Raw genomic sequence first — 13,919 nt, 5'->3', positions numbered from 1 at the left:
GGGACCCATGCTCCGTCTGATGGCCAAAATATCATTACTTTAGGTCATGAGTGCCTGAATATTATAGCCTAATTCTTGTTGAACCCAAATTGTCAGCCCCCCTGATGGGCGGTCGCTTGCTCCTCTTATAGCCGGAATGTAATCATTTAGATAACCTAACCAGTGGAGGGGAGCCACTAACCAGGTTTCTTGGAAAAGGCAGATTTCGTAACACTCAATGAAAAACTGAGAACTAGGGGGGCCGTCCCTGTCAGATATACAGACTATTTGGGATTCTTGATGCATTTGAGGCACATGCAATGAGGAGTGTTCCAACTGGCTGGTGTAAGTCTGCCTAAGATGTTGACTACACTGTTAATTCGGTAAGGATCGCCTAAACTGAATGGATGATGATTCCGGAGAACTGGTTCTGAACTCCAGAGCAAAGAGATGTTCACCAAGATCTGCCCTTTCTAGCGTAAGCTCAATACAATCTGTCTGATAGGTTGGGGAGGTAAGCCTACGAGCCTTGATGATATCTTCCCTTATCACTGAGCGGCATCCTCTGACATGCCATATCCAATGGATGGCTTTGTTTGTCAGGGATTCCACAGTTTCTGTACCTTTGCTGGGGTCATGTTTAGGTACATTCAACATGTAAATTCTGTGTGTGTGGGACACACTGGAAAAGTTCGGACCAGCCAGGTCAGTTCGGGAGCAATCCCAAAGTTGTTTAATCTGGGAAGAGTAGGTGTGTCTGCCCTGTGAAATCTGGTCCCTTGTGGTTGCTGGACTACGGTAGTTAGCAGGAATTCTTACTTTATGATGGGGTAAGTTCATAGCTGAAGAGGGTGTTGGCACTGGATTTTGGGACGGGGCTACGGCGGAAAACAATGGAACGACCGATGGAAACAGTATCTTTAGCAAGGGGAACTATTTCACTCCTTTTGATGGTGGCCTGGCAAGGTTGGGAGGGAGGTCTAGATACAAGGTTGGCATTCTCTATACAGGAGGAATCCATTTAAAATAAAAGCTTAACCATTTTGGTTAGAACCTGAATCATGGTTTTCATCGTCCCTATTTCAAGCGGAAGTATGTTGACCAGTTGGGTCAAATCAAATTAAACTTTATTCGGTTACACAAAGGCAACCATAAAAGTTACAAATCAACATATACAAAAATCAGGCATGTTAAAACACGACATAAAAAACAAACCCGCTCCAGGATATTTCACGTTAATAAAAGAAAGGGGCCAGAAAGATCGGAATATGCAAAACTACTAATTCATGATGAACAAACATTCCATAAAACATCGTAGAAAGAATACATTAGGGCTGCTTTTCATTTTACACCCTAAAAGGGACGTAGGCCAACATGCTATTATCTACCCAAAGAAACAACAACTACCACGTTATACATCCATACAAGCCCTTGATTTCATTATCGATTTTAAATAACCCACGACAAAAAATATACAATCCTCATTCAGTAGTTGTAAATACAAGAGGGCTCGGCGAGCTTGTCTAAAATTCAGTTTCTTTAGAATAGGGACCAGGAAATGTTTCCGTGGAACTAAATAAAATTTGCAGAACATAAAGTGCAGCAAATCCTGTGGAGACTGGCCGTCGCAGCCACAGGATGCTAACACTTGTCCTCTGTCACAGCCCTTGGGTCTAGCCACCAGAATATGAGAGGTTTGTCCGGAACCTGGTTAAAAGAAACTTCTTATGTGTGGACAGGGACCCTAGGAGGTAAGGCTCAGTAAGTGGAGTTGTTTTGAGCATTAAAAACCTACAGACACTTACTTTCTTGAGTTCCTGCTAGTCCCTATCCAGTTTCTTTAATGATAGGTAGGCTACCTTAACTAGTTCCACATCCTTCTTAGTGATAGTAAGGCTTATAGAATAGCTCTACGCGACTTACCTCTTCCAGGCTTCTTTTAATATAATTAAGCCATGGAATTTGGATTGCTTTATCAAGTGTCAAGCACTCTCTCATTATCGTGTGGGTGAGGTTTAACTCCTGATTCAACCAACATTTTAACCAGAATACAAGAGGGCGCGAGGCCAAGGTGTCACTCAGGTACGGGACCCCCAATTCTTCATGGGCTGCCAAATTAGAGAGGCTTTCGGGGGCACACAACGGGCGCTTAAGAAATTTCTCTGCCACCTGTAACGAGTTCACTATAGTGTGACCCCAAATTTAACTCCCATAACTGGCTATAGCCAGGCTTTTAGCCTGATATCCCTTTAACATGGCACCTATTGGTATCCTCCCTATCTTTGTGGCGAAATTAAAAATTGCCGCATTTGCCCTGGCCATAGCCCCCCTGTTCTTGGTCATTTGGGGCCCCCATTGTAACTGATCATCCAGGAGAACCCCTAAATATGAGAAAACATTTGTACGGGGGATGGGGGAAGAGCCAACCCTAAAATGGAAGGTTTTTTTGGGGCGCAATCCCACTTCCATGACATAAGATTTCGTATTGTTAATGGCCAGATCCCGATCCGACATAAAGCTGGAGAGAGCCTCAAGTAGAGATTGAAGGCCTAATGCCGTCCTCGCTAGGAGGACGGCATCATCCGCGTGCAGTAGGACAGGTAGTCCACGCCGCCCTAAGTATGGGAAATCTACCTCCAAACTGCTTAATACTTTGTCCAGATCATTTATATAAAAATTTAATAAAAATTGAGCCATTATACACCCCTGTCTTACTCCCCTTTTAATATCCAAATCCCTGGTGACCCTGAGGTCCTGGGAGAACCTTACATTGGCCTTGGATGACCTATGCAGATCTTCCAAGAAGTCAACTAAACTGTTCTCTACCCCCATTCCCCTCATGGCCTGCCACAGCTTGACCCTATTGACACAGTCAAAAGCTGAGGACAGGTCCATGAAGGCAAGGTATACAGTACCTGGGCGCGCAACTGTGTATTTACTCAATATCAAAGAGAGATTAAGGCATTGAGCCACAGTAGAATGCCCGGGGCGAAAGCCAAACTGGACATATAAGATTTTTTGCTCCTCCGCCCAGCTAGACAATCTGTCCAAGAGTACACGTCCCACGACCTTGACCACTGAATCAAGAAGGGAGATTGGCCTATAGCAATAAGTGCTATTCCCGTCCCCCTTCTTGAAAACAGGGACAATGGTCGAGGTCGCCCAGGACTCAGAGCACCCATTTTTTGTGGCTGCGTTAAACACTGCCAAGAGTATTGGCGACCAGAAGGAAGGGCCAGACTTAAATAAGTCTGGGGGGATACCGTCCGAGCCTGGGGCTTTATTGCTTGTTAAGCCTAAAATGCCTTCCACCACCTCACCCAATTCAAAATTCACTACAGGGGCATTCATATCACGACCAACCTGTGGGTCGTATCCTGGGATTCATTATTAATCCTTGTAACTACCCCGACGTTGCCAGGTAGCAGCGCTTGCGGTAGCTGAGGTCTCTCTTCCCTGTCCCCCTCAGGCACTACCAGCAAGGGCAAAAATCTGTTTGTGCAGGTGATTACAGGATCTATTTGCAGAAGGTTAGTACCAGGGAAACTAATAGGGGAATGATCAGTCCTCGTTGTGTCTTGTTTTCCCTCAGCATTCGTGACAATGGGCCCCTTTTTACATGATTTAAGAAACATAGCTGGGATGGCGGGATTGCGGTTTGGGCTTCGGTTAGCGGGTTGAGTGCTTCTAAGGGGGGATTTATCAATGCCAGGTTGTGTGTTAGGCTCTGCCTCTAAAATGTTCTCACACTCACTAATAAGGGTGTCAATGTTGTCTAGGACACAGTTGCTGCCTTCATATTTATGCAACTTCCTGTCTTTTTTCCCCTTACTACCCCTACTAGTACCACTACCTTCTCCCCAACATCCCTCCATGGATTTTCTTTTTCCCATGCTTCTGTAGTAAGAAATAGCTTAGCCCACTCAGCTTGTTCGTGGGTATTCACGGATCAACCTTATGACCAGATTTACAGAACAAGTATTTTTTAACATGCAAAACCTCAAACGGTGAATACAGATGGGTATACTTCAAATTTCAGCACAGGAACTCTCTTTAAGAATACAAGATGGGAGCGCAGGGATAATCAGTACCGTAGTGCGGGTCCATATAACAATCCAAAGTCCAGGTGCTAGATGAAAGAGGGGTGGCCCTGCCCTGCCTCTTCCTGGCAATGACGTGGGTCGGGCTTCGACCGGGCGCGGTCGCGCCACTGTGATTCTTAGCGCTATTTGAGCGCCAGAGTGGTGTCACCATCCGCCCTCCAGAGAGAGCGAAGGATCCTGGCGCTTGCAGTCCCCCAACAGCAAGGCAGCAGAAGGTGGCAGGTAGTATGCGCGTGTCCCGCGCCGCGGTGATTCTTAGCGCTATTTGAGCGCCAGAGTGGTGTCACGCTCCTCCCTCCAGGGAGAGCGAAGGATCCTGGGGCTTGCAGTCCCCCAAAAGCAAGGCAGCAGATGGTGGCAGGCAGTAGGCGGGTCCTGCGGTTATTCTTGGCGCTATTTGAGCGCGAGTGGTGTCACGCTCCTCCCTCCAGCGAGAGTGAAGGATCCTGGGGCTTGCAGTCCCCCAACAGCAAGGCAGTAGGCACGTCCAGCGCCGCAGTGATTCTTGGCGCTATTTGAGCACGAGAGTGGTGTCACACTCCTCCCTCCAGGGAGAGCGAAGGATCCTGGGGCTTGCAGTCCCCCAACAGCAAGGCAGCAGATGGTGGCAGGCAGTAGGCGCTAATTAACAGAACCTTTGAGTACCTAAGTGTGTATAATCTCTCTTAGTCTCTGCTAAATTTGGTTGCTAATGGTTTATAGCGGTTTTAGTGCGGTCATGATCGGCCGCCTGCCAGTGCCCTGTGTGTTGCTGACGTTCACACAGTCTAGTCTCTCTGCGGTGTACACAGTACTTTTCAGGAGCCCTGAGCATCATAGTTAAAGTCACACTTACTAACTCGCTTTGTGCTGCCCGGGTGACGGTCAGATGACTCTAGTCACCGGAGAAGGAGTTAGTGTCACTCATAGTCATTGAAATGTAACTCATAATTACACCGAAAATGTCACACATAAGCAATCTGAAACCTTGGAAGCTATGACGGACTGGTTTCAAAAGTGTGGACCTTAGTTGGACGGGAAGCGTTAGATCCTTTCATTTTGTGAGCTCTTGGTGGCCATCTTTGCAGACTCTGCTGAGCAACGGGTCTGGAGGAACATCCGACCACTCAACCACCTGCATTATCAGCATTCCTGCCACCTGGCGTCTCCACTAAATATTACAATTTGCAGCCACCAAAGCTCGAAAGAGGCTTCATGGACGTCCCAGCTCGGAAGCTTAGGCGATGTCTGCCATGTTGGGTCCTCTCTCAGGCCACACCCTTCAGCATTGGGTTTGGTTTGACAGATACATGGAGAGGCAGTTTAACACCAAACCTTCAATGCCCATTCAATTCATCAGGATGTTGATTAGGAAATGGTTGAGCGAACCAAAATCTCAGAAGTGGCTTGCATCGTCTACAACTTGCAGAAATTCATTCTCACATGTCCCACTCTGCCTGAATTCAAATGGAAATTTGTCCAGTAGGTTGTTCACTTGGATGTTGGGAGGCAACACAGCTTTCCATTATCTTCCACAGGAATGGTAGAGCTGATATAGGGTGGATGTTGAGGTAATTAGGTCAGCTGAGTGTTTTTTTGAAATGTGTGGGGCTTGACCTGTTTTCAAACAGTACGGAAATACCCTCTCTACAACCAACTAGTTCACTAAGGGGGTTCAGTATGTTAACAAATGATTTGGCATGTCTTAACTAATTTGATCAGGCACTGCATTAGTGAAGCGGTTTGAGGGTGTGACAGGCACTAGTGAGAGTCAAACATGTGGCTTAAACCAGGCTCAAGTCTTCATTGGCATACCACCCTATTCTGCTCACCTGTCCCAACAGTGGGTGACCAGGCCTTCTTCAGGGCAGTTTCTAGAATTTGGCATACTTTTGCACTGCATTTATTTTCCAAACACTCAAACTGTTCTGGGAGTGGTGACTACATTTAGTGTCATTGCTGTCTTCTTGTGACTTTTTGTCACATAAAATTGATTGTATAATCTTTGTTTTTTTCATATGTGTGTTTGTTTTCCAGTGCTCCCATGAACGAGTCGTTTAGTATTTACAAAATAAGACTAATGAAGGAAATCTACTGTTGCTTAAATTATAATATAATATAATTAATTTATATTTATTATTATATCTGAACTCTTTATTATCCATTATACACATACAGTGAAAGAGGCATATAACGTCATAAACATTTAACTAACTTCAGAAAAGATTTCTAAAAAACACAGAAAAAAAAGTATCTGCTTCTCAAGCCCCCCTAAGATATGCTTTGTCCTCTTAGTGTAAAATACTTTGTAAATACATTAGCCAATCTACCAAGGCACAACCGTGTACAATATTACACTCACTTGAAAAACAAATTTTATTCTTAGGGTATGGTGGGAACCTTGAGAAGAAGCGGTTCTTTTACAAAGCTTCGAGAGTCTATCCGACGGAGCAGTGAGAAGCTTGTACGCCGACTCAAGGGCGAGGCAATGCAGGATACAGCACCAATCAGCGCCGGGTAAGACATTGTTCTTTGTGTCGTTCACAACAATCTCTACATTTCAAAACATCTTGCTAGCTCTGATTCATAAGGTACTTGGCTTAAAATTTTTATTTTTACCTTGGACAGATCCATAAATCCATCAGAACCTTTCACAGCTTTAGGCTTAGGACCCCCAAAGAGCTGCCAAAGGACCCTAGTGCTCATTCAGAATTTGTCATTCATTGCCCTAATCGAAACAGAACTATAATCACGCAGTTCTGTAAATATACCTCAGTTCTTGACCTGTAGCACCCTCATATTCCAGTATAGAGATTCACAAGTGACTTTGTCAATTCATCTCAGTCATGACCTACATCATTGTCTTGCTGTATCAGTACTGCAACATATACACTGCACATTCCACCCAAGCAGGCTAATGCTGTATAGTGCCCCTGCTGTTCCAGCTTTGACCTATACACATCTTTTCTAGTGCATCCCAATACTGACCTGAGGCATCCGCGCTATTTTACTCTCACCCACATATATTCTGCCTCTGTATTTCATACTTGGCCTTAAGTACACTCTGCAGTTCAAGAACTGAAACCAGTCACTGGTTTGACAAGGCACCTATTGTAAGAAATTGGGTTACTGGTTGAGGAAGGGGAAACCCTACTCAAGCAGAAACCACGATCCTTGTCAGGGTGAAGTCACAAGCAAACCCTGAATAAACATGTGTCAAACCTCTGGTAGCTTGGCAGAGAGCAGTCAGGCTTAACTTGGAAGCAATGTGTAAAGTATTTACACAGCACTGTAAACAGTAATAAAGGGAAACATAACACAAGGACAATCCCACTCAAGATTAGAAAAATAGAGTAAAATTTAATAGCTAATTAAAGACTAATATTATCCAAGTCCAATCCAAACCAAATCCAATCAATAAAACGGGAGGTATGCAATTTTAAAGAGTTAAGTGAAAATTGAGCCAAAAAGCACAAAGTGCCATCTTTGGATACCTAGTCATATTAGATCGGTATTAAGTCACAAGTTCAGGGTGAAGAGGCTGCAGGGCTTGTGATGCAGAGTCCTGCTTCGTTGCCTACACTGCCATCCACAAGAGGCTTACAATGTGAGGGCCTACCTCCAGGATGCATTGCGTTGCAGCAGTTTTGATTAGGCTGCAGGCTGCGAGGGCAATGCAAATTCCTGGCGCTAGGAAAGTCTATGCAGCAGGGACGATGTGTTAGTTCTGCTCGGGGGTTGCCTGCGCAGAAGAGGAGAGGCAACGGTTCTGCTGGGTCCATATATGGGCTGGCAGAGCACATTTAGGCCCAATTCCAAGGGTCCGAGACTGGGGTGGCACCACATGGCTCACAGATGGCAGAGTACAGGTGCTGGGTTAAAGGTTTTTGGAAGCCTGTTATGTCCCTAAGGCATCTGATCAGGAGGTCAGCCAACTAGCCCTTGGAGTCACTCTGAGGTCCTGGGTTTAGAGATACAGGTTAAATCCTTCTCACCCAGGCATGAGGGTAGCAGGCCAGCACAGCAGGGTAGCAGTCCTTTAGAGCAGCAGTCCAACAGTGTTGCAGACCTTTCAGCAGCACAGCAGTCCTTCCTGGAAGAGTCCACAGGGCTAGAAGTGTACCGAAGAGTTGGTGCCCACTTTAAAGTAGGACAAGCATCCAGAGGTGCTTGGAATGTCCTGCCTCCCTGCCTTGACCCTATATTGTCTGGGGTCACAATAGACTAGTGTCATACCCCTTTGTGAGAGTGCTCAGGCAGGATCTTTGTGGTGTGCAAGTGTGGTAGGTGACAGCTTCTCCCCCTCATTAACTCAGAGTGGCCCATCCTGCCAATACCTAGCTTCCATTTGTCTTACTGCCTGGGAGCAATACTCAAAGAACATCTGACAACTACACCTAGTCATGTGACCCAGGATACAGGCAGCAGACACCAAATGGTTGGGACAAGAAAATGCCATATTTCTAAAAGTGGCTTTTTTATAATTGTGATTAAAAATCCGACTTCACCATTAAAGTGGGCTTTGGACACCAACCTTTGTTGCAGGGATTCTGCTTATACACAGAACTATGCGTAGAACCCCAGGACCTCAGTGAATTGTGGTGTACCAGAAACTCACCTCAGAACCCAGAACCCAGTATCCGGCTAGCATAAGTGTCCCATTCGTTATCCGAGATTAGGCTCGGCGATCCCAATGAAAAGACAACCCAGAACAAGCTACTCAGTGTACTCTCAGGAATGGTGGGAATCGGAAATACCTGTTCGTATATTATTCTCACATCAGTCCACAACAAGAATCAACACAGACACGGTGAAAATATAAAGAGTTTATTTTTATAGACCACGTGTCCTAAGATGCAGTACTTTGGCTAATACAAGCAGACAAATGATTATAATCAAAACCATCCGCATTGTTACAATACCATAGAATATAAAAGGAGTGATCATGTTATAAATGACAGTGGATACTACCACCTTCCCTTTACTAAGAAGCTAATATTATTATTATGCTAATAAAAGGTCTCTTAGGCTTGAATAGGGGACCCCATACCTCAAAGATCAGCTTAGTGAATTCACATCACAGGAGCATCAAGAGTCTTCTCGCAGGAAGGCTCGTCTTCGGTCTGAATATTAAACATGATGTCTGCAATATTAAAAGCCCCAGCTTTCAGGTATTCGCAGCTGCCTGTGTGTTATGGCTAAATAGTGGGTCGATCAACTTAGAGTGGAAAACATGCCTTGTCTAACAACCCAGACTGTTTGTCACACCATGTACAGACCAAGGTCGCTGCGCAGAGCTCGGGATGGTAACAACAGATTGCTCTCATGTAAGGCAAAGCTCGAGTCAGCAGTTTGTTTAATCAATAACGTGTAAACGCAGTGTCGTGCGCAAAAGCAGCAAGATGGCTTTCTAACATCTAACGTGGTTATGCTAACTTAACAATGCATGGACGTATTAAGGGATTCCTTACTACACCTTGACATATCCACCTGCTCCCAATCGGAAGTTAGAGCTTGTTAAATGTAAAAAGGTAACTCCAATGTTATCCTATATCCTTGCAGTAGTGAAAAATGTATTTTAGGGTGTTTCGCCCCCAGGAAATGTTTAAAAGTATATATCTAACTTTTTAAATACACTGCACCCTGCCCTATGGGCTGTGTAGGACCAGCCCCAGAGGTGGCAATTGGGTATAAGCCAATTCCACCATGTTTTAAGGAGAGATCACAAACATATCAGCAGTGTTTAGCAGTGGTAAGGTGTGCAGAGTCCTAAAGCCAGCAAAACGAGATCAGCAAAAATAGGAGGGGTGAAGCTTGGCGGAAGACCACCCTAAGGCTTACAGGTTCAAAACCTACAAAACCTACATATTGACTTGCAGCACACCCTGCTATTCAAGCACAGGAGCATACAATAGCGGTGCTAAGGTACCTTAGTGCTTACCTCAGCACCCATTGCTAAGGACCCAACACACAACTCTGTTAGTGACACTCAGTTCTCCCATCACACTACAAAGAATGTCTGATAGAATGATCACTGGAAAGTATTCACAGTGAAGGTCCTGTTAGCAACGTAAAAAATGGCATTGCTACCTTCATGAAGGGAGAACAAACCTAGCTAACCAGTGTGTCTTCGTTAAAAAAATATAATTTCAATTTTTTGCTTTGGTGCAGGATGAAAAGAGCCAAATCGTTAACTGTGCTGAATGTGCACAGCAGGACAGCTGCCGATCCTCTACAGGTGAGCACTAGGTATATGGTGGGTACAAGAGCATATGGGGGCTTATCTATTCCTTAGGTGAAGATCAACTGCTCACCTGCTGCATGTGAGTGCTGGTGGGAGTGGGATGTATACTGCCTTTGATAATGACCTTGGATTTGTCTGAGTACCAGTTAATGGGGGGTCAACAGCTTTGCTTACATTTTGAGGCCACTAGCTCCCTATTCTCATTCTCTTTTATATCTGGTATGTACTTACTCATGAAAAGTAATAAAGGCTGTTTTCATTCCTTTATTTTTTGGCATTTATGACAGGGAGGAAGAGCTGTTTCGCATTTGTTTATTTTTGTGTGGGCTGGGTAGGAGTGGCATTCTTGAACATGCACTCTTGATTCCTTAGAATATGGTGAAGTCCCTGTTTTTTCCCCAGTAAGAAAGTATTGATATAATAATTAAATTGGTTTTCAAGGGGGGAGGGAGCAATTTGGTCAAACCAAGGTGTGTGGGTAGGATAGTACTATTTGTGTGACTGTGTTGAACATGCTTTGGAAGTATACTCAGTGAATGCTAGAACCACTAGCTGAATTGCAGACAGTCATTGAAGATGAAAAGGTACTAGCTCATATAAGGAACCTTGTGTGAAATACATAATTTGTATAGACATGCATGTACGAATATCTGTGTGCAAAATATTGGTCACAAATTACACCCAGTATTGTTGGGTCCAGTAAAGATTTTTAAGAACTGACCTATGTACTAATCGGTCTATCCTTATTGCACAATTGGAGGCCATCACAGGGATGGTCGCCTTCTGGGCCAGCAGATCAGTAATTATCAGGTTTACAAACACCAAACCCAATTACTCCAGGCCCAGAGACTATGGGCACGGTCTCCTCTATAGAGCTGTGGGGGCCACAGGGAGCTGCTATGTCCCGCCCTGCCTGCTTTCATATCGGAAGTTCCCCCTGTCTAAAGTAAAAGGAGGACTGCCCTCTTGCCATCTCCCATCCTTTTCGCTCCCTTCCATGGGCAATTGAAAAAGTCCCCACCTTATCCAAGCAGTTGATACATGGCTGCCCATTTGGACTTGTTGATTTACCCTGGAGGGTGAAGAAAATGTGGAATTGGGCCATGTATCCCAGGGACCACATGTTATTTCCTATTCCAGGGATACGCAACTTGTAATCCCCATTAGTTTATGGGGCTGTACTGGCCAATCTTGTATATTTCAGCCCTGGTATCTCCCCAAGGAGATAATGGGAAACTTGTAATTGATCCTTGGTGTCCTCTAGACAGTTCACCTAGGAACCTAGGCACTGGCTTTGGTAACCCATGAATGCATGTAGTCGAATATAAGTGGAGAGTTTATCACAGTGAAAGATTCTGTCTTCACATCCATAAAAATTCAAAGAATTTAAAAATTATCCCCCAGGAACAACCTTGAGGCTTTAGTGGATTAGAGTTTCTTGAGGACAGGTACCTTTTGACAAAAAGCTCCACTCTAGAGAACGTCAGAAATTAGGCTGACCTTAAAAGTGTATTCCAACGGTTGTGGAGTTGTAGCAATTCTCTTGTAGCTTGTACCCAGGTGTCACCCTGTTTTGCTGACAGGTTTTCTAGTGCGCCGCACCACAACAAATTGCACTACATAGGTCATATTGCTTTGGATTTATTATGTTATAAGGTGGTAGATGATTCCAAAGCAGGCAAAGAGGGATTCATTGAGGGTGGATAGCAACCTGTGCTGGTGCATATGCAAACACATTTTGACGGGCTGAGAAATAGGTTGTCAGTTGAAGACTTGGCATTAATATACGTTTTTTTACAGATTTTGGAAGTAGGGATAAGAGGGCATTTCTTGCAGATTAGACATGCCAGGCAAGGGATCATTTGATGATGTGTTTCGATGGCACTGAAAAAGTTAATAGTAGCGATCAAATGCATTTTCTTTCAGCTTATGGTGTGGACATTGATATGGAGATATTCATGCCATGGAGGTCCTTAACTTCACGTGCCTGTATACATCAACTGTAACATGTTGAATGCACAGTTTTTGAAAATAAGAAATTACGTGGAGGCTTTATTCAACTCTTATATGTGTCTCTTGCAGACGTCCAGAGGCAGCCTGGCTGATACCCGCTCACTGAGTTCCAGCACCCAGAATCTAACTTGTCAAGACACCTTCTCTGGCTCCAGCTAGAACAGGCAATGAGAGACTTTAACCAGAGCGAAATACCCCATACAACTGCAACAGAACAAAATGCTGAGCGGGAAGAAATGGAGTTCAAAAAAGCATCACGCCACTCCAAAAAGTCTTCTGCTTGCCACTGCTAAATACACAGATACACCTCACCAAAGAATATGCTTGGGAAACACAGGTTACTTTCGTTGACACTGCTTCAAAGATAATGCACTCCCTCCAGGACACTGGGCACAGAATTACCTACTGTGGTTCAAAAATCAACACTCACATATTTTCTTTATGTACCTCACTTCTCCAAATCCTTCAGTGCCTGGATTCAGTCTTTCTAGTCAGTCTCACATTAGACCTCTGAAAATAATGCAGTTACCCCGCCTTCAAAAGTAAGCTCCAGACTAGCCTTTTTTGCTCCAGTGCTGCTCCTCCACCTTTTAGATTTAATCATTCACATGAGAGGAAGATGGAGTATGTGTATCATGTATGGCCTGGTGGTACATCACCATCCCCTGAAAGAAGAGGGCACTTATGAAAAGCAAACCGTTCTGTATATTTGGGAAGAAAAAAAATCCCTTCTGAACAGCACGGTTGGACTGGCCTATGTGGCAATCTGGCAGCGCCACAAGGGCTGGTCTGAGAGGTCAGTGTATGCGCTGGCTTTTTTGCTGTTTGTGGGCCAGTTTTATGCACTGGTGGGCTGGTTTTTACTGTTAACTTTGCCTGCACAAGGGCATAGCTGCCACTGGTGCAGGAAGTGCAGTGGCACCTCAAGCACAAATGCATGCATTTAAAACCTATATAGCTTGTCTTTACATGTTCAAAACTACCACTATTTGTAAGTGTGGGTCACGTTTTTCAGCTGTTTGATTTGCTAATAGGGGACCACAATTATTTTGCTGCCTGGTCCCATTTTCTGTCCCAGTCTGACCCTGCTGAATAGAGATTATCTCTTTTTGACGCCAATGGTACTTTTCAGACGGGGACACTGAGAGGCATATTTACAAAGAAGTGGCGGAGCGCGCCGTTAGCCTTCTAGGCTTAATGACATGCTCCGTCAGTTCTGAAACACAGGGCTGCACCATATTATCTGAAAGAAACATGTTAGTTGGATTCCTTACCTTAGAATATCCCCAGGCGTCAGGCTGGATCCGGAAAGATTTTTCATCAGCAGCACCCCTGCGGATTGGTAGGCATCGTCTGCGGCTCCACATCCGTCGTCGGCGTCGTGATCGCCGGGATGACGTCATCGGAGTACTTAGACGCCGCCCTCGTGCACTGACGTCAGTTCTTCTTTTTTCCGCGCCAGCAAGCGCAGATCCGGGAAGAGCGTACCGTTAGTAATTTTTTAACTAACTTTTTGGACATTTTGTCTATCTTTTTCGAGTCGACTTCGACTCTTGGTGCCGGTAGGGATGCCCGGGTTCAAGCCGTGTGACGTCTGTCAC

General features: G+C 44.9%; 1 protein-coding gene across 5 annotated transcripts in view; it reads left to right on the top strand.

Annotated features, from left to right (window-relative positions):
• The window catches only part of KLC3 (kinesin light chain 3), a 1,068,754-nt gene extending 1,055,123 nt beyond the window's left edge, over window positions 1-13,631 (top strand). For all 5 annotated transcript variants that reach the window (XM_085625583.1, XM_085625579.1, XM_085625581.1 and 2 more), the window contains 3 exons: window positions 6,448-6,578; window positions 10,233-10,299; window positions 12,388-13,631. In XM_085625583.1, coding sequence (XP_085481709.1) covers window positions 6,448-6,578; window positions 10,233-10,299; window positions 12,388-12,477 — 288 coding nt within the window. In that variant the 3' untranslated portion in view covers window positions 12,478-13,631. The remainder of the gene's footprint in view (window positions 1-6,447; window positions 6,579-10,232; window positions 10,300-12,387) is intronic.
• The last annotated feature ends 288 nt before the right edge of the window (window positions 13,632-13,919 follow it).

The sequence above is a fragment of the Triturus cristatus genome, chromosome 9 (genome assembly GCF_964204655.1).
Source record: "Triturus cristatus chromosome 9, aTriCri1.1, whole genome shotgun sequence".
NCBI classification, from domain to species: domain Eukaryota; kingdom Metazoa; phylum Chordata; class Amphibia; order Caudata; family Salamandridae; genus Triturus; species Triturus cristatus.
Note: the sequence above shows the minus strand (reverse complement) of the source record. Positions and strands in the feature narration are given on the sequence as shown.